This window comes from Petaurus breviceps, unplaced genomic scaffold (genome assembly GCF_028583685.1).
Source record: "Petaurus breviceps papuanus isolate PSGF00001 unplaced genomic scaffold, PetGlider_PUasm1.0 188, whole genome shotgun sequence".
Lineage (NCBI taxonomy): Eukaryota > Metazoa > Chordata > Mammalia > Diprotodontia > Petauridae > Petaurus > Petaurus breviceps.
This window is the reverse complement of record NW_027185804.1, coordinates 26,140,698-26,162,310: the sequence shown is the minus strand read 5'-3', so window position 1 is coordinate 26,162,310 and position 21,613 is coordinate 26,140,698. Positions and strand designations below refer to the sequence as shown.

The 21,613-nt window shown below is 44.9% G+C and overlaps 1 protein-coding gene across 3 annotated transcripts in view; it reads right to left on the bottom strand.

Moving 5' to 3' along the window:
• PRR5L (proline rich 5 like) overlaps nucleotides 1–21,613 on the bottom strand; it is a 94,423-nt gene that overhangs the window by 17,761 nt on the left and 55,049 nt on the right. For all 3 annotated transcript variants that reach the window (XM_069091443.1, XM_069091441.1, XM_069091442.1), the window contains exons 5-6: nucleotides 12,872–12,929; nucleotides 5,620–5,711 (exon numbers count right to left, since the gene is read on the bottom strand). In XM_069091443.1, the coding sequence (XP_068947544.1) occupies nucleotides 5,620–5,711; nucleotides 12,872–12,929 (150 nt within the window). The remainder of the gene's footprint in view (nucleotides 1–5,619; nucleotides 5,712–12,871; nucleotides 12,930–21,613) is intronic.

Sequence of the window (21,613 nt, the reverse complement as noted above, 5' to 3'; positions counted from 1 at the left end):
CCCATGTCTGGTGATGTGCAAATGATTGCAAAAGCAGGGGAATTCTAAATAATGTCACCAGAATTCCATGCTAGAACCCCAATTCTTCCTTTGGGGATCCTTTACAGAAGCAACTTCTGTAAAGTGACGTATTTCATACTGTGTTAGAATCTGAAGGACTAACGCAGAGTCCTGAGGACCATAGACTGAACCAACAGGATTTTAGAGGCCACCCCCTCGTGTTGTGGCTGAGGAAACTGAGGCCGGGGAGAGGTGATGAGACTACGGGCACCAAGTGAGTGACAGAGGTGGCCTTTGAACCTAGATCCTCTGCCTTAAGAGCTAATGTGTCTTCTACGCTACCAAACTGAAGTCCAGAAAATGAAAGGACTTGTCCAAGATGGTGCCGTGGGTTGGGAGCCTAGCTATGTTGGTGTTCTTTTCTTACATTTGTATTCGCAGAGTTAGGCCAGTTTCTAAAATACTATCAGCATTTAATGTTTGTTGACCTAAGATGACTTCTCACTACACCAAATTTTTCTTGTGCATAGCATCTGAGTTAGAGTAGATGCTTAATTATATGTTGAATGGGCCTGTCTGCAAGTATACATGAAATGCTGATTCAATTCAATGTTATCTTCTGGGTTATCTTCTTATTAACCAGAGAATCTGACTGTAGTATCTGGCAGTTTTTTAGTGGGGATTTTTTGGGGTCCAGACCTGTGATTTCATCAGCATGAAAACTTCCTCCTTGGATAAAGATCAGCGAGTTCTCTCTCTGTATCACCATCCTGGAGGGTCACCTGGATCACAGGGTTACAGAAGGAGATCTGGAGGGGGCCTCAGAAGCTACCAAGTCCAGCCCACTCATTTTACAAGAGAGGAGGCTGAGGCCCAGGTGGCTGAGTGATTTGTTCAAGGTCTCATGGGTAGCAAGCAAAAGAAAGATCTGAACCCAGGTCCTCTGACCTCAGAACCAGGGCTCAAACAATCTGCTCAATCACACTGCCAGGTTATGTCGAGGAACAGCCAGAGCCCGGGTATTCCTCACTTTCCAGGTCCCCACCATGCCACATTACTTCTGGCATCCTGGGGGATCTGGCTGGTTCCTGTTCTTTCCTGCTGCTGAGTTCCTGGAACCATTCAATTTGCTTCATGTGTCTTGGGATGGGCATGAACGATTACAGTCTGCCCTATGAAAAGGTTCGAGTGTTGCCTTTAGGGCTTCTGGGGTCCATGTTAAATATTACATTTATGATTTTTTTGAAGACTTAAGATTTAAAGAAAAACAGAGGAGGATATAAAAATTGTGCCCTGTGTCTCTGGTGTTTAAATTAAGGTTGAATCAGAGGGGTGCAATCACATCCAGAATCCCACGCCATGAATCCTGCTGTTGCAGAAGGTTTGGCTGTAAGGACAACCCTCCCCTATACCCTCCCTCACCCCCATAATTCCCCGAAGGCAAGAAGGCTTTAACTTTGACCCCTTTTCTGGTCTTGGGTTTTGCCATAGAATCACTTTATAGTAGGGCGGGAGTCCCCAGCTCGTGCAATATGACCTCTACACTAGTTAATCATTCCTTCCTCAGAGAATTATTGCAGCCCTTCTGAGGGGCACCCAGCCATGGGAAGGAATCCCATCCTAAGCCAGGACCAGCTTTCCAAAAAATTCCCTAAAGAGTCAGCAAATTATCAGATCTCTCCAGGGTCTTAAGCTCCTTTCTTATTAAAAAACCAAAAACACATAAAACGTCTCTCTTACCCAAAGGACTCCAGTATCTCCTGGTTAGGCATGAGGAAAGATAAAAAGCAAAGAGCAAATGGTTTCATTAAACACACATGAGATTATAATGACCAAGGGTTGTCAGAGCCCTAGTCATCCAACCCCCTCACGTCCAAGGCCTGAGAGAACGGAGGGGACTCCTCCAAAGCCAGGCAGAGGGTACGTGCCTGAAGCAGGGTTCAAGCCCCAGCATCCCTGACTCTGCACTGAGCAGGGTACCAACCATCCCATCCTGCACACGAAGGAACAGCCCTGGCTCAGAGAAATCACCCAATCTGCCTGTTGTCACAACTGGGACAAACCCACCTCCTCCAGCCCTGAAGCCCACACTCCTCCCAGGGCACTGCCTTCACTACCAGGTTCATAGAATCCCAGTTCTAGAGCGGCAGAAGGCCTCAAAGGCCTTGCAGATCCTTATAGAGGCAACTAGTTATTGGCTGGACCTCAAGTCAGGAAGACCTGAGTTCAAATGTGACCTCAGACACTCATTAGCTCTGCGACTCTGGGCAAGTCACTTAACCTCTGTCTGACTCCGTCTTCTCCTCTGTAAAATGGGGATAACAATGGCACAGGCCGTTTGAGGATCAAATAGGATATGTGTAGAGTGCTTTATAAGCCTTAAAGCACCACACAAATGCTAGCTACTATATGATTAGCTGTTATTACAGAGGAAGAAACTGAGTCCCAGGGAGGTTAAATAAACAAGGTTACACAGAAAGCAACAGTCAGAGGAGGGATTTGAACTCAGGCTCTTGGACTCCAGGGCCAGGACTCTTTCCCTTATATTGATGGTATACAATGATGATAAAAGACCACATCTGCAGAGTGTTTTAGCATTGATGAAGTACTTTCCTTGAAAGCAGCCCTGTGGGGTAGATTCAATGAGCATTCCCTCGAAACACTGTATACTCAGACCTTCAATGGGCTCTAGGGGTCACCTTGTCTCACCCCCTCATTTCAGAGAGGAAAGTGACATGTCCCTCCACTGATGAAGATAAGTCACTACCGCTTACACACAAGGTCTCCATGTCACTTCCATACACATTTAATAAGTGCTAGGCACTGGAGATTCCCACACCAAAAAATAGGAGACTGGACCTTCCATTCTGCTTGACATAGGGAATCAACATATATATATATATATATATATATAAAATACATATACATATATATACATGAATACATATATATATATATGAATAAACACAAGTAATTCAAGGGATCAAAATAAGAAGAGACAACAAGGCACAATGGACAGGAGGGCAGACTCAGAGTCAGGGAAGAACTAGGCTGATGTCCTGCCTTTGGCATGTGCCTTCTGGGTGACCCTGAGCAAGTCACTTAACCCTGTGCTCAAGGCAACTCTCTAGGACCATAACTGTCAGACAGTTTCCAATCTCTATCATCAGCATCGTGGATGGATTTTCTATAACTGGGAGTTCCTTGTTTGGACAAAATTAGAAAAATCTCCAGACAGGGGAAAAAAAATTTGGGAGATGACCCAGGCAACCCTCTCTGTTATAGATCAATTGCTGATCTGTACCCATGGAAGGAGTTTTCATACTATGAGCTCCTTATACCAATGAAATCACATTTCTAGACCAAGAATGAAAAAATAAAATTAAGGGAATAAATGCCAATATTGAGAGGTGGGGATGGGAAGAACCAAGAAAAGCTTTGTATAGGCTCTAACACCCCTTGTCAGGTACCTGAAAGTGCTATCATGAACCCCAAAGTCATTACCATAGATTGAGATGGAAGGAACCTTGGTAATTATCTAGTCCAACCAAGAACTGAACAAGAAATCCCTCTAAAACTTTTCTGTTAACAAAAGAAAACCTCCACATTCCAGATAAACTGGGGTCAAGGAGACCAGCTGACCTAAGGTTTCTGAGCCACTCTCAATAATAACCTGGTCGGGGCCCCACTAACCCTGCCTCATCTGGTTTTTAACTGGCTTTCAGTGAAGGGGAACCCTTTACCCCCTAAGACAGCTAACTGTACTTTTGGACAGCTCTAATGGTTAGGCAGTTTCTCCTAACATCAAGCTAAATGTATCTAATGACTGTTAATGGGAAGTACACGGGTGGGGGCTCATAAGCTATAGTACCAGAAATGAAGATCCACAGGTCTTTCCTCTAGAAGCTGAGATAGCAACTCTCTAGGGATCCAGCTCATCAATGCAAATAAAAGCAAGGAGGGGTGCTACAGAAGCATTAAGGTAGGACTTTAGTAGAGAGGTGCAAGCATCATCACTTCCATTTTTACAGATGAAGAAACAGATATTTGCTGGCATGTAAATGTAGCAAAACCTGGTAGAAAAGGTCAGAGCTGAGATTTGAACCCAGGGTTGCCAATTCTGAATCCAGTGCTTTCTTCTATTATGCTCCCATTTCTCTGTTCCCAGAATGTTTTGGGCTTTCACCGGATTGCAAAGGCAGGATGCCTCACTGGGGTCCTCCTTCACTGTTCCCACCTCCTAGCTTTATACTCCAACCCCCACTTCAATCATACTGTCTAGGCAGGTATCTATCTCCTCTGCCTGGAGATATGGTTAGGACGGATGTCAGAACCACCCACTCAACAGCAGCCTCCACAAGAATCCTTTATATGACATCTGAAAATTATGTCCATTCATCCCTCTCCACGGCTATCTGTCCATCTGTATTTCTATCTATTCAGCTGTACTCACTTGTCTCTCTCCCTCTCTTTCTATATATGTGTACACATACACATATCTCTATATATGTACACACATATACACACGTATGTATATGTACATACATATATATGTACACACACATATACACACATATGTATATGCAGCATTCTCTCTCTCTACCCCCTTACTCCTGCCTCCTGGTAGAACATAAGCTTCTTTAGGACAAGGGCAAGGATCATTTAGTTTTGTGTTTTTATATCCCCAATGCTCCAGGGACAAGGAATTTGCTACTTCCAGAAACAGCCCTTTCCAGTTTGGGAGCACTCAATCTTCAGACCAAGCTGAAAGAAGGCTCAGCAAGTATCTTAAATCTGAAAGGACTCCAAGGTTGGTAGCAAGCCATGTTTGTCTCATGGCTTTGGGGGAGGCGGGATATAAAAAAAACTTTTCAAGGATTAAAAAAAGGCACAAGAGAATCAAATCCTCCCCTTCTACACTTTATTTGAAACAAGGAAAACCAAGCTTGTTCCTGTGGTGAAGGGTACAGGGTAGGGAGTAAGGACTCCCAGCATCCAACTGTACAGATGTGGGTACTCAAAGAAATGCTACAGATGTGGGTAGTCAAAGATAGTTATGCTTCTATTCCCTTCTGAGTCAGAACTGTTTAATGAAAATGGCACCACAGAGATCTGAGAAAGATAACAAAATACCCAAAACTGATGGCCCACGACTAGCTCGCAGCTCACAGACTCCAGCTAATTAATAATAAAAATAACAGTAATAATGGCAGCTAACATTTATATCATAATTTAAGATTTGCAAAGTGCTTTACTGTTATCTCACTTGATCTCACAGGAACCCTGGGAGGTACGTACTATTATTATGCCCATTTTACAGATGAATAAATTGAGTTGTGCCTTGATCAAGGCCAGATCACTAGTCACTGGTTGAGAGGATTCTAATTCAGGTCTCCCTGACTCCATGTCCAATGCTCTAGCTACCCCTCAACCTACTAACTACTCCCTATTACTCTAGCTACTGCTGCTACAACTACTACTACCACCACTACTACCACCGCCACCGCCACCACCACCACTACTATTACTACCACTACCACTACTATTAAACCTGGAAGCTAATGGAATGGAAAGCAGAATCACAATTCCTGTATACTGAACTTCTCTAAAGAGACTGACCTGAACAGGGTAAAATATCGCCTGCAGGGTAGGGAGGGTCTCAGTGAAGAAGTGATCCCATACTTCAGCCAGAAGGTCAATTCGATTTTCACCTAGATGTGGAAAGACAGGACGGCAGAGGTAAAGAACAGAATCATCACTTCTTATTTGCATGCCCCACCTCTCCCAATTCCATTTTAAACATAGGCTCTTTTCTCTCCTGAGCACAGCTCATCAGTCACCTCCTACGTGAGACCTACTGGGATCCCTCAGCTATCAGCACTTTGGAAATGACTTTACTTTGTATGCCCACATAATAAGTGCTCGCCCTGTCCATCCATCTATTCACCTGTCTGTCTTCCTATCAGACCATCCACCTGTCCATCCATTTCCACATCTGTCCATCTGTATTTCTGTCTGTCTATTCCACTCTACTCACTTGTGCATATATATACACATACACACATACATGTATGCATTTATACATACATAGCATTGTCTCTTTCCACCCCCTCACTCCTCTCCCTGGTAGAACATAAACTTCTTTAGGACAAAGACAAGGACCATTTCATTTTGTGTTTTTGTATCCCCAATGCTTCAAAAGGTGGTGCTTGAGTTGAGCGATGAAGTCACCTAGGATTCTAAGATGTGGAAATGGTGCATTCCAGGCCAGGGGGCACAGCTGGGGCAAAGACAAGTAGGCAGGAAATGGAATGTTCCATCTAAGCAGCAAGCACACCGGCCCCCAGAACACAACATAATGGCTAGAACCAGAAAGCAACTGTTCAGATGAAAGAGTCAGATTTTTTAAGGGCACAAAGAAAGATGCATTCATAGGGCAAAATGATTTGGAAGACCTTAAAGGTCATCCAGTCCAGTCCCCTTATGACGCAGAACTTGAGGCCAGAGGGCCTGAGTAATCCACCCAGCCGGGAAGCAGAAGGGTTGGGATTTTAACCCACTTCTCCTTACTCAAAAAACCCAAGCTTTTCTCTTTACTCCAAAACACCCTTCGAGGCTCCTGACAATACAGGATAGGAGGGTCACCACTTCAAAGAAAGTGAAGTTGACAGGAATGCAAAGGCATCATTAAAAAATGGGAATCTGTCTATTATTTAAAGACCATCAGGGAAGGATGTTCCACTATGAGAAATGCTTCCTTGCGCCTAATCTAATTTCCTCAGGCCTTCATTTAAATTCTCTTAGATCTGATACTGGTTTCCGAAGCCGGGGAGCTGGGGTCATTGTGCTTAATTCTTGTCCTTGTATGGAATGAACAAGACGCCCTTGGGACCTACAGCTCGGGAGAATGACTGAGGGGTACACAACTGACTGGAACAGACAATTTGCTGGATGATGGAATTGTTTTTCTTAAAGCCAGACCAAAGGCGGTTTATGACCAGAAATGTTAGTTCTGAGTAACAGCAAAAACAACAAAATTCACATTTCCATAGGCCACCAGCCTAGTTCAGCCCCTCATCATCTTCCACCTGGTCCACTGTAAGACCCTCCACTGTAAGAGCATCTCTGCTTCCTGCTTCTTGTATCTCCAGTCCATCTTCCCCTCAGCTGCCAAAGTGATTAATGATTATTTCTAACGTGTAGGTCTGATCTGGTCACCTCCCTGCTTGACACACAGCAGAGGCGCCAGGTTACGCCTAGGACCGGAGATGACCTCCTTGACTGACACTCAAAGTCCCTCACAAGCTAATCCCAACCTACCCTTCCATTCTCTTGACCCATTACTCCTGTTGCTCATCTACTCTACAATGTGGTCAAACTGGTCTTGTTGATTCTCACGCACAACGTTCCATCTTCTCTTTCCATGTCTTTGCCCCGGCTGCCCCCGGATCTAGAACAACCTTCCTTCCTCACCTTTGCTTCTCAGATCCTTCAATTTCCTTCAAAGCTCATCTCTAGATCTTACCTCCTACCCAAGGCTTTTTCTGATCCCCCTCCACAATCCAGCCAGACTGCCGTACTCGGGGTTCCCTCCTCAGACACCATACTCCATTTCCTGTCTGTCTTCCGTGCCTGGAATGCTCTCTCTCCTCATCTCCACCTCCTGGATTCCTTTAGAGACTCAGCTCAAACACAACCTTTGGCAGGAGGCCTTTCTTGATGCAAGACTCCCCCTCTTTCCTCTGAGATCACCTTCTGCTTGCTACACACACACACACGCACACACACATGCACACGCACGCACACACACACACTTTTGTCTTTGTATTTTTAGTAAAGAGTACAGTGCTTGGCAAATAACAGTAGCTTAAAAAATGCCTTTTTTGTTGTTGCTTTAAAGCCTATGAAGCACTTTCCTTATTACAAGCATGTAATGTAGGAAGTGCAAGAATCATTATTGCCATTTTAGGGTCTGGAAAGTTAAAGTGACTTGTCCAGGGCTACCCAAATAGTAAATATTAGAACTAGGACTTGAACTCAAGTCTTCTTTTGAATGGCACCACAGGGTAAAAGTACAGTTTACCACATGGACCCTAAGGACACTGTTATAGACAGAAGTTCCAGAAGACTGGCATAGAATCGTTTTTATTATTCTAATTACTTTATGATAAACAATAAAAGTCACTCTAAACAGACAAATAAACATATAAAACAAGGGACAGAGGTTACCCCCAAACCTCCAATCTGTAATAAGGAAGAAGCCAAAGAATTAACAAACAAAGACGAAGCTTTTGTTCTGTCTCCTCTGAGGCCTCCCCAAAGGTCCAGCCATCATTTTCGGAGAGAGACACAATAGTGGTCATCTCCAAGCCCAGATTCACTGATAACCGTCCCAAAATATCTCAGCTAATACAAGGCTGAACAGAAAGTCCCTGGGAGAAAACCAATTCCCCTTTATTTAGAAGGGTCGATGAATGAAGCTGCCTGCTTATTAATCAAACACTGTGATTTCTTGAGAGTTGCCATAAATGGGCCATCAGTTTTTAAAGCCTTGTAACACAATAAGGCATGCAATCCTGAAACTTGTTTGACTATAATTTAGTCTGTGACGTATGAGGCTGTAAAAAGAGCGGGCCAGGGGGGGTTAGTCAGAATATCTGGTTCGTGTTTTGTGTTCTACCATTTACTAGCTGTGTGAGCTCAATTCACCTTGCCTCAGGCTGCAGTAGATGACAGCTAAGGGACCTCACTGACTCTCAATCCTACGATGCTACAGTATATATGTCATCTGGGGTCTGTCTTAACTCATCCTTTGGTCCACAATGTACAATGTTGCAGAAACACATCTGATTATATGGGTACCAGATAAATGGGAGTCTATTATTGCATCATTCTGGAGATGACTGATGAGGAACCAAGGACCCTTCCCTTGACTTACCCCATGTTTAGCCCCCATTGAGCAGATACTTGGTGGACATTAGCAGAGGCTAACTGTGTGCAGACAACACACTGTAATTCTGGTGCGTTTTCTGAAATCACTAAGGCACCAGTTGGAGAAAAAAAGACAGATACCCTAGAAACCATAACTTCTAGCAGAGGGTATAAAAAATGTCAACTATCTTCCTGCCTTTCCTCTCCTCTCCCCCCACCCCCAGCCCTTCAGATATCTCTAGGGCAGGCAGGCAGGACTGTCTCCCAGAAGACTCACCCTGACTCACCCATGACCCACATGGTATATAGCCCACATGCAAGTCAAGATTGGGGCTTCACCTTTGCTGTGCAAATGGTCTGCCAGAGGCAGGGGGGGAAGACCGTGGGTATCTATTGTTATTTATTGACCTAGATAATGGAATTGATTGTAATCTGTGTTTGTTCTTGAGAGGCCAAGAAATTAGGTCAGTTCATATTAGATAGTAAGAGACGGCAAACTCAGCTTGACTGAACACAGCTTTGGAGATGCATTAGTGATTTTCCCCAAAGATGCTATTTATTTAGTGGGGGAAAAAATAAGGGAAGAGAGGGAGAATATAGGAAATATGGGTGCTAACAGAGTCACATTTTCTAGGGCTGCCTTTGAAGGAAATAACCTGGGAAAGAGGGTGAATTTGGAAAACAAGCATATGAACTTTTCAGTGGATATTACAGGAGGTGAGATCGAAGGGGAAAGTATCTCTTAAAACCATGGGGGCTCGGAGCGGGGGAGAAACTCACTGTTTTCTTTTCAAATGTTAGCATGAAATAGCAGAAAAAGGACAGGGTCTAGGGTCTGAAGGCCTGGCTCTCCTACGTCACCCAATCAACAAGCATTTATTAATTACCTGCTGTATGCCAGGTACTGCACTGGGAGTTAAAGACACAAAGACTAATGAACCACCTTGCCCTCAGGGAGCTCACATCATACATATAAAATATATACAAACATATATACAATGTATAGGGGGAGCTAGATAGCTCAATGGATAGGATACTAGGAAGATATGAGTTCAAATTTGGTTTCAGATGCTTACTAGCTGTTTGACCTTGGGTAAGTCACTTAACCTCTGCTTGCCTCACTGTTTTCCTCATCTGTATAATGGGGATAAATAACAGCACCCACCTCCTGGGAATATCTGTGAAGCACTTAGCACTGTGCCTGGCACCCAGGAGGGGCTCTATAAATGATAGTTATCCCTACAGATGACAAAACTGAGGCCAGGAAAGCTTAGATAGAGGCTCGCTCAAGACCCCATGCTTGTTATATGTCTGAGGCAAGATTTGAACCCTGGTCCCTGTGACACTCCGTCCTCTGCTCCGGGCTCTAAAACGAGGGATTTGTGCTCGCTAGGGAATCTCTAAGGCCCCTTCCAGATCTTAAAGGTTCAGGGGGAGGTCAAAGGACCAGCAGCCTCTGTGATTAAGGATAATAACTGCCCTTAACATAACATTTCACATAAGGATTCCACCGGAACCTCACAGGCGGGACTGCTATTTTACAGAACAGGAAACTGGGCCCAGAGAGGTGCAGGGGCCCTGCTAACGTACCCAGATGATGAGTGATGGGGCAGGATTTGAACCCAGGCCCCTATTGTCTCCAAGCCCAGGGTACAGCACTGCCTTTCTCACAAAGCACCGACTCCTTCGGTGAACCTAGGGCCCCAGGGTCCTCCTCCTCTAAAGAGGGAGAAAAGACTCTCAGGGCCAGTTTTCTCAGCGTCCACCCCAAATCTCCCAGAACAGGGATTAACGTGAGATAAAAACTGGGCTGGGACTGCAGGCAGGGGTGGCACAGTGAACAGAGCAAGAAGACCTGACCAAGTGTAGACCCCGCTTCTCATCGGCTGTGTGACCCTGGACAAGCCATGTCATGGTTATTTGCCTCAGTTTCCTCATCTGAAAAATGGGGAGATTAACTCTACCTTGCAGGGTTATTGGGAGGACCACATGAGATATATTTGTAAAAATGCTTAGCACATAGTAGGAATTACAAAAATGTTTGATTTCTTTTCCACCCCTCCCCATCCCTCAAATTATACCCCTTCAATGGCTGCCTATCCATTCTGAGGGTCAGCCCTGATGGCTCCCAGAAGATGGGGCTCTTTTGGCCTGTGATCAAACTTTAAACCACTCCCAAAAGACATCCCTTCCATCTGCAGGAGGGCAACCCGGATCAGAACTCCCAGCTGAACCGAACCTTCATCCTACAATCAGGAATCCAGGTTAGTCATGTCAAAAATTAAGAATAACAGGGTCCAAGCCAAGATGGAGGAGTAAAGGCAGGGATTCCCCTGAGATCTCCCCCAAACTCCTCCAAATACCTTTAAATAACGACTCTAAACAAATTCTAGAGTGGCAGAACCCACAAAAAAGACAGAGTGAAACTATTTTCCAGCCCAAGACAACTTAGAAGATTGGCAGGAAAGGTGTGTTGTACCTTTCTATGTATGGGTGCAGAGGGGTGTGGGGAGACTGACAGAAGGGAGGGCAATTTGGAAGAAGTAAAAGTCAGAAGCAAAGCACTTTTGAGAATGGACAGGGTAAAAGGAAACAGAGAGTGGGATAAACAGGGGAAAATAGGAGGGCAATACGTAGTTGGTAATGGTTACTGCGAAAAAAAATTTTTACAGTGAGTTTCTTTGATAAAGACTTCATTTCTCAAACATAAAAAAAACTGAGTCAAATTTATAGAAATAAGAGCCATTCCTCAATTGATAAATGATTGAAGGATATGAACAGGCAGTTTTTAGACAAGTAATTAAAACTATCTATAGTCATATGTAAAAAATGTTCTAAATCACTACTGATTAGAGAAATGCAAATTAAAACATTCTACCTCATACTTATGAGATTGGCTAATATGACAGAAAAGGTGACAAATGTTGGAAGGGATGTGGGAAAATTAAAACACTAGTGTACTATTGGTAACATACCGATCCAGCCATTCCAGAGAGCAATTTGGAACTATGCCCAAAGGGCTATAAAACCAAGCATACCCTTTGACCCAGCAATAACACTACTAAGTCTGTATCTCAAAGAGATAAAAAACAAAAAGGAAAAGGTCCTATGGGCACAAAAATATTTATAGCAGCTCTTCTAGTGGTGGCAAAGTGTTGGAAATGGAAGGGATGGCCATCAATTGGGGAATGGTTGAACAAGCTGTGGTATATGATTGTGATGGAATATTATTGTGCTTTAAGAAATAATGAACAGGATATTCTCAGAAAAACATATAAAGGCTTACATGAACTGATGCAAAGTGAAATAAGCAGAACGAGAACATTGTACACAGTAACAGCAACACTGTATGATGAATAACTTAACTATTCTCAGCAATAAAATGATCTAAGACAATTCTGTAGGACTTATGATGAAAGGTATTGTTCATCTGCAGAGAAAGCCTGAATGCAGATCCGAGGCACTTTTTCTTTACTTTATTTTTCTTGTCTCTGTTTTCTTTCACAGCATGACTTACATGGAAATGTGTTTTGCATGACCACACATGTATAAGCTATATCAAATTGCTTGCCTTCTCAATAAGGGGAAAGAGGATGAGAATTTGGAACTCAAAATTTGAAAAAAAAAAAAAGAACGTTAAAATTGTTTTTACATGGAATTGGGAAAAAATAAAATATTAAAGTTTTTTTTTTAAAGAATAACAATAGATGCCTGTGGGGAGAAGCCATGAAAAGTAAAACACTGTTTCCAGAGAAGCCATCCTGCCTTCTTCTAAAACAACAAAGCCCGATAAAGCCTCACAGAGTTCTATTTGGCCCTGGCAGAGGAGTGCCAAGGCCCAGGAAAACTGAGGACAGATGTGTCCCAGCTGCCCAGACATCACAGGCCACCTCCCAGAGGCCTCTATCCACCCACTTCCAGGGGGGCCCCTCTTACTCGCCTTCACACAGGTGAACCTTCTCTTCCACAAACAGGAGCCCTTTAGCAAGCAGCTGGTTCTGCCAAAAGACAAGAAAGAACAGAAACGTTGGCTATTTGAGAGAGTATCCGTGAGCCCAGCAAAGACCTCGGTATGTGACTAAATGGTACAGATTTGGCTCTGAGTGGTCCCCAGGCACCCACATCTGAAATGCTCAATCCTTCCTAGGGGGTGGGGGACAACACAGGATACACAGAGTTGGGAAATGTACTTTCCTCTCTTCTTTGCAGAGGTGGGGGACTATGGGTACAGAATACTGCACAAACTGTCAGACACTTGTGAGTGGTCTTGCTGAACTGCTTTTATTCACTGTTCTAAGACAACATGCTGTGGAGGGTCGATATATTCCAGAAATAAAGGTGATATAAAAATTAATGATAGCAATAACAGTAGAACCCACTGCCCCCAGGGACCACAGCTCTGAGACGAGAGGTCAGTTTTTCCCTTCTATAGGCAGGGCCAAGACCTCCCCCCAGCACCACTTTGCAGCCACACTCTGAATAACATCTGTCTCTTCTCCCCTCAGAGCTCCTCTTTGTGTGTGGTCTTCCCTAACTGGAACTTAAGCCCCTTGAGGGCAGGGACTGTCTTGTTTATATTCCTAGTGCCTAGAACATAGCAAGCATTCAAAAGGGATACCTCCCTCTCTCCCTCCCTCCCTATCTATCTTTCATCATTTCCCCATCCATTCTTCTATCTCTCTACCTCCCCATCTATCTATCCTTTCATAATCTATGTATCATTTAGCTGCCTGTTGTCTAAACTCCAGACCCCACAAGGAATAAAGGGAACCAATACAGTACCCAAAGGGGGACTTCCTTAGCACAGGGGTTCCCAATATGGGACATATATGTATGTATGTAGATATAGAAATGGATGGATAGTTCTCAATTTTCAGATGAAACCAGAGATTTATATGTATGTTCATACATATATATATATATATATATATACATACACATAATTATACACACACACATATACATCACACATTAGTATTGCCCTTAATTTCCTAATAATGAAGCTGGGGCCCAGGGAAGCCAGATGACGTGCTTAAAGTCACACAGCTACTGTCAGTCAGGACTTGAACCCCCTTCTCCTGCCAATGAGTCGAGTTCTTTCTGCCTCAAGGCTACCTTGGAATGACTTCCAAAGCTCTTCTGTACTTGATTTGGAGAAAGGGGAAACTGAGGCCCAAGCAGAATATACCAATTATTCCAAGTACCTGGGGGGAGCAGCATAGATGAGACTAACCCAAGGTTCTCACCAGGTCATTCTGGGTAAATGGCGGAGGGGGAGAGAGGCACATGGGAGCTGCTCAGGGAGGAAGAGTAAAGTCAAGGGTCCAAGCAGGGACAGAACAGGGGCCAGTCTTCTAGAAAGGGGCCTTAAAACATCAATCATGGCGGTGTGTCAGCGAAAGGGACCCTCAATTTAGAATCTGAGACCTCACCTTGGAATCTTGGCTCCGCTACCCATTACCTGAAAAAGCTCACGTAAGTCACTTATCTGACTAGGACTTTCGGCTGTAAGATCGGGGGCTGGATTTGACTATCTCTAAGGTCTGTTCCACCTCTAAATCCTGTCTCTGCACACAGCAGGCACTTAATAAATGTTTAGTGGATTGGATTTAGGTTGCAAAAGAGAAGGAAGAACTCTTGGGTCACATGGGAAATGAGCACTTCTTGCAAAACAGAACAAAGTGCTCCTTCTCCCGTGTTTGCTGGGACTAGTTCTTTGCAATGACCCCTGCTCTCATTTCCCTCCTTCCCAGCTCTCCTGGCCCCACGCATTGGGTTTGGGAAACTGAACACTATGTAATTATAATAACTGAGCTTGGCTCCAGAGAAGACCTGAGGAGCTGCCTAGCTCTCACTGCCTTGGTGACCTTGAATAATTCACTTTATTCTTGGTCTAGAGGCCCTCAAGAGCCCCTCCAGCTCTAGAGCAAAGATACTGACCCAGACTCCCTCTTTTCATTGCAGAATTCATGGGTGTGGAATACTGCAGAAAGTATGGACCACCAATGTGCTTCCTTTTTTTTAAAAAATCTTGGTTACAAGGGACTGATTAAAATGGAAGAGGGGAGGGAGATGTTCTCTATCCACTCAAGCACCCTTCCCAAGCCAGCAGGAATACACCTCACAGCTCCCACCTATCACACTGACATATCAATTTTGATGAAAGAAAACAGACCAAAGAGTGCCAGTCTCTGGGTCCAACAATGGCGGCTGACGGCTTGGTGACACTCAGGACAAACGCCCCAGTTTCACAAGAGGGAAGTATCAGGGCAAAATCCTTTTCCCAGACTCACCTCCCCCAGCAGCCCCCTCTCTTTGATTCAAAACCTTGATGTGCCTATTTCAAGAGGCGCAAATGCCAAGACATGAGCAAACTCAGTGCTAGAGGGGCTGACATGGTGGACAGAGTAATGGCCTGGAGAGCGGGCAGGACGATCTGGGCAAGCCACTGGAATCTTCTGAGGCTGATTCCTCATCTGCAAATGGAGATGATGGTACCCAGCGTATCCACCTCGAAGGGTTGCTGTGTGGCTCTGATAACAACTATTCAGTGCTTTGCAAGATAACATTTAAGAAAAAAACCCACATTCACACAGCACTTAAAAGTTTACACTAAATAGGTGTGCATGATGGAGAGTGAGAATACAGAGGACAGTGAAGTTCACGCCCTTGAGATGCCTGCATCTGAGAGAGAAGACAAGACACGGACATGGTGTAAAACTGAGGATGTCAAGTGTGGCCAGAAAGGGATAAAATGTTGTTCGTCCTTCGTTTTCCAAGAGGACCGGTGACATCGCAGGGGACGTCTTGACTTGTGCACAAGGGGGATTTCACGAGGCAGAATTGCACAGTCATCAGGGTCGCTCACTCTTCCAGAGTCACCAGAGTCCAGTGGCAGGACAAAAGCCAACATGAGGACCAACGGATGCAGTCGATGCAAGCTCTAAGCATTCCATAGCACCTGCTTCAGCCTCCTTCATGGCCTTCAGAACAAACTCTTCTCATTCGCCCATTCCACTGGGGGGAGTCTTGGGGGTAGATGCCCCCCCTAACTCCTGGCCAGCCATGAGGCCTTTTTAATGCTATTAGAAATGATAGCAGTTAAAATGAAGGAGAAATGGAGAAACTGTCAGTGCAATCACCTAGGAGAAGACCACAGGGTCAGAGTCGGAAGGGACCTCGGTAGTCATCTAATGCATTCCCTCATTTTTTTTTTGCCTTTTTTTTTGAAGGGCAATTGGGGTTAAATAACTTGCCCAAGGTTACACGGCTAGTATTTTTGTGTGGGTGTTAAGTGTCTCAGGCCGGAATCAAACTCTGGTCCTCCTGACTCCGGGGGGCTGGCGCTTTACTCACTGCCACCTAGCCGCCCCGCATTCCCTCATTTTATAGATGTAGAAACTGAGGCCCTGAGGATAAAGTGTGGCTCATGGTCCTACAGGAAGTCACAGGCTAGGACTTAAACCCGAATCCTCTCCCTCCACAAAGCCTGATAATAGGGATGGCTACAAGTGAGGAGAGACTCTGCTGAAATCACTGAATGCTGGGGCTGGAAGGGTCCTTGACAAATCACTTAAGCCTGTCCCTCTTCATTTTATTCGACAAGAAACCAGCCCAGAGAGAAGAGTGACTTACCAAAATGCATAAAATGGCACACAGGATGGTCAAGCCTGGAAGACTGACACTTCCCTCTGCACAAACATTCAGGTTTGGACCTGCACTCACCCACACCAGGCCAGCTGCTGCTAAAGGGTTATTGACTACTGAGGCTGGGGAGGAGATCAGAACCAAGCTGAGATGGGCAACTACCAGAGAGAAGACTGCATAGATCCCATGGATCTGGAGATGGACCTCAGATGCCCTTTAATCCAACCCCCTTCATTTTACAGATGAGGAAACTGAGGCAAACAGGGCCAAGTGACTTGCCCAGGGTCACACAGCTAGTAAGTGTCTGAGGCCAGATTAGAACTCACAAAGCTGAGTCTTCCTAACTCCAGATCCAGCACTCATCAAACACAGTGTTTTCATTTTGCAGATAAGAAAACCAGGGCCCAGAGAGGTGGACAGGTGACTTATAGTAAGAATCAAAGGCAGGATTTGAATCAAGCCCCTGTGACCCCAGAATGTGCACTCTCTTTCCACTGTACTGGGTAATGCTGTGCCCCAATAACTTGACCCTCTATCAAAATATCAAGACATTTTCATGAGCCTTTTTTACAAACCACTCTATGAACCCTGGGATTTCCTGAACTCAGTTTCTGGGACAGCACCTACTTAATAAATTTCAAAGTTCTTCCAAATGAAAGTGGGTACTTCTATTATGAGTCTGAGTTTGACACGGGTGTGTAATTCTCCCCAGTTTGCAGGTGAAAATACTGAGGCACTGGGAACATTAAACACTTGTAGTTTGAATGGTGAGTCAGGCCTAGAGCCCAGATCTCCAGATTCCCAGGCTAGAGGGTGTTTTCCACTTGCAAACACCCTGTCTTTTTGTAGTGCTGAAAACTTATTTGCATTAAAAAAATTAAGTCAAGGTTTAAGGGCCACAAACATCTTCTTTTATGGGGGTGGAATCAGCAAACAGAGAAGCTTCTAGAGTTCTCTGGTGCTGTCTAAAAATGGCTTTTTTCTGAATTGGAAAAGAAAAGCCTTAATGAGGTTTCTGACAATTTGAGGGATTTGTGTTCTCATCAATGGGAAGTCACTCCACTTGTACAGATCACCACTCTTCCATTCCTTTTCATCCAGTTCAATTCTAGTCTTTCAATCATCTACTGAGGATGATGAGATCATAAATTTACAGCTCAAAGGAACCTGAGAGGCCTTCAAGTCTAACACATACCAAAAGAACCAACCAAGAGACCCAACCAATGACCCTCGGCCTTTGCTTAAGACCTTCTGTCTTCCTAAGGCAGCCCCATTCATTTCTGGATGCCTCTGACGGTTGGGAAGCTTCTCCTTCTATCAAGCCATGGGAGGCCAAGAGAAATCAATAAATCAATGAATGAATGAATGAATTTAAGTGCCTACTATGTTCCAGGTCCCATGCTAGGAGCCCTAAAGATAGGAAGGCTAAAGTTAGATAGTCTATGCCCTCAAGAAGCTTACAGGGGAAAGCACACACATAGGGGAGTGGTGGCCAGGGAAGAGAGTTTTGGTCTGGGGTATCACAAAGATGGTGGCTGGGGCCAAAGGGCAGGCAGTTGTCACAGCCTTTCCAGAAGCAAAGGTAGCCTTGATCTGATTGCCATGTTGAGGGCAAGAGATGGAAAACACATGTGTGATAAGGAGACATACGTGGTGGCAAGACATGTGGTAGGATGGGTATGTGTGTGTGTGTATGTGTGTGTGAGAAGTATGGTCTGAGGCCAACCAGACAAGGCTGGTCAGGCCAAGTGTCCACTCACTCATTGGTCACTCAAGCTTAGGAAGTTCTAAAGCTGACCAAGTTAATATACTCAGGGAGGCAGAAACCACAAGTGGAGGTCGGGGGAGAAGAGGGAAGCAGCAGGTTGAATGACTAGATATTCCAAGATGTCCAGAATGGGTGAGTGATTGGATGGACATGACCCATCTGATCTTCTGTCCATGCCGGCCCTTCATATTCTTGAAAAAGACCCTCTCCCGGGTCTTATTTTCTTGAGGGTAAAAATCTTCAGTTTCCTCAATGGATTCTAATGTCATAATCTTGATCAATCAATCGGTCATCAAGCAAAGAGCCTACTTTGTGTTAGATTGTGCTAAATGCTGGGGGAGCAAATACAAAAAAGGAAATAATCCCTACTCTCAATGAGCTCAACCTTCATATCTGTATAATGTCGCTATATACATGTGTATGTAACAGGATATAAACATGCATGGATGTGTGCATAGGCATGAATCCATGTATACATGTATACATGTATACACAGTAACTAAATGCAGTGTAGTATGAGAGATCCCAGGGCTCCTCTTCTGAACCATCCCCAGCTTATCTGCATCTGTCTTCAGCCATGACACCCAGAAGCCACCACCAAAGTCCCGATGCGGTCCGAGCAGGGCAGGGCAGTGCAGCTGACCTCTTCTTGGTCCAAACACTATACCTGTCATCCTCTTAGATGATAAGGAGCAGATCCAACACATCTCAGCAGACCTTTTATTAGACCTCCCTAAAGGAAGCTGGAAAATGCTGCCTTCATTTGACAGTGGTTACTCAGGTACAAGGAAGATGCCCGAGTCTTAGGGTATCTTCTCATACTTAACACATGCTAAGCCTAGCGTTAATAGTTAGCTCTTTCCTGTATCTGTCCTGCTTACCCCAGTCATACCGTTAGCCTCTTAAGAAGGAACCTTGTTTTATATTCTTTTTTTTTCTTCTTGGAGGGCAATTGGGGTTAAGTGATTTGCCCAAGGTCACACGGCTAGTTTTTGTGGTAAGTGTCTGAGGCCAAATTTGAACTCAGGTCCTCCTGACTCCAGGACCGGTGCTCTATTCACTAGCTGCCCCCTTGTTTTATATTCCACTACATCCCTGTGAGCCTAGATGAGTCCCAGACAAACAGTAGGGAGATAGTAAGTGTGCGGTTAGAATGTAAGCACGTTCCAAGCAGTGATTGCTTCACCCTTTGTCTCTGTAACCCCAGCACATAGCACAGTGCTTGGAACAAAATGCTTGGCGATGGATAGGTGATGAGGACACAGTTTGACAAAAGGGCCCTGCTTCTCCTACCATACCACCAGTGGAAAGGCCTAAAGACAGGGCCAGAAGCAGAGAGAGAAGGGGAAGCCAGAGCCTGGATGCCAGAGCTCGACTTACCGAGGGCCCCCCAGGAATGTATCAGAAGAGAACACAAGTCACTCTTTAATGAAGTTTGCAGAAGGGCCTGAGTCAGGAAGCAGGGGACAGCTGTCATGTTTGTTTATTCTATTCCAGATAGAAATATGGGCTGCAAACAGAAAAATGAGGCGTAGCTAGCTTGGAAAATCGTAAATGAGACTGTCTGGGGAAAAGTAATCCAAACCATCCCAGACATCACTCATTAAGTGGGCAGCAGAGACCCAGATTTCACTCACTAACAATGCCACAGGCAAGAGGGAGTGCTCTGGAAAAGCAGGGGAGGGGAAGTGACAATGCCAGAGAGAACATGCCCCCTGACCACAAGGGCCTTGGCCTTCTAAGGGGTATTGCCATCCCGGGGAGGGGCAAGGACAGAAGAGCCACCTCCAGGAAAAAAAGAAGACCAATCGAGAAGTTACAAGGTACAAGGAGATAAACACTGGTTCTGGATTCTGAAGACCGAGTTCAAATTAGGGGTGTGGATGGCATGGCCTCTGAGCTACCTTGTGGCTGGAAGAGAAGGGGAAATCTCTCCTGCTAGACTGTGAACTCCTCAAGGACTGTTGGATCTTTTCGCAGAGTACTGGAAAGAAGGCTGGACTTGGGTATTGAGAGGCCTGGATCTGTATTCCGATTCTGCCATTTTTTATGTGATGTTACCCAAGTCCCTTAACGTCTGACCTCATCCACAAGATGAAGATATGAATGTCCATACTAGTCCCATCACAGAGCTGTTCTGAGCAAACATTACCTATTAACTTATCACAGCCTCCCACACATATCCTTAGTCTTCCCAGAGGCTTCATCTCTATATCCTCACTGACTGGTATACAGTAGACACTTAACAAATGCATGCCAAGGAACTGGCCAAAAGGACTCTGTAAACCAAAAATCGCTATAGACATGTGAGTTGTTTCCAGACAGTACACACTGGTAATGTAATGGCTACTGGATATTTCTGGAAATGTTCAAAAGTATACACTTGTAGGCTTTTAGAAGAAGAGACCTCAGATTCAACCTCCCCATTTTAAAGATGGGGAAACTGAGTCCAAGAAAGGAGAAGTAACTTGTTCCAGAGCAGCCAGCACTTGGCAGAAGCACGGCTTGCAACCCCACGGTAGGCAGGGCTGCTTCCTGTGGTGTCCATTCAGCAAAGGAGATTGTTCAAAGACAATGTGTGTGCAGGGAGCTCAGTCATCTCAGGGCATAGAAAGAATGCCTCATTCCATCATGGAAACAAACACTGCATTTGGAGTCAGAAGGCCTATATGGTGAATTAAAAAGGGCACCAGGCTTACAGTAAGAAGACCTGGGTTCTAATCACATCACCTCTCTAGGCCTCAGTTCCCCCATCTTTGAAATCAGGGGACAGGATCAGTGAGCTTCTGGCAAGAGCTACCCGTGACCTTGGGCAAATCACTTGACTTGCCTGGATCTGTTTCCTCATTTGTCAAATGAGGGGTTGGACAGACCTTAACAAACCATAAGGCCCTTTCCAACACCAAGGCTACAAGATTCTTTGGTGTTTCCTCTTGGGCTTCTTAGCATTTAAGGGCTCACCAAAGAGAGGGCTCAATGATGAAACCCACCTCAGACATGTCCTAAGTTGTAAAATGAAGGGTGGGACAGAATTACCCTTTGACACTGAGATTCTCTGCTTCTTTTGGCCTGTGCTCCAGTCCAGGGCCCCATCGTTTCCTGCTTTTACTGTCTGGCTCCAGATGGTCTTCTCAGGTTTATTGCATATTCCTCCCCTATTCTTCTTTCCAGACAAATTGGATTACGTGCAGGTCCCTGAACTCAACATTCCATCTCCGGCCTCTGGGCCTTTGCATAAGCTATTTACCATTCCTGGAATAGATCCAA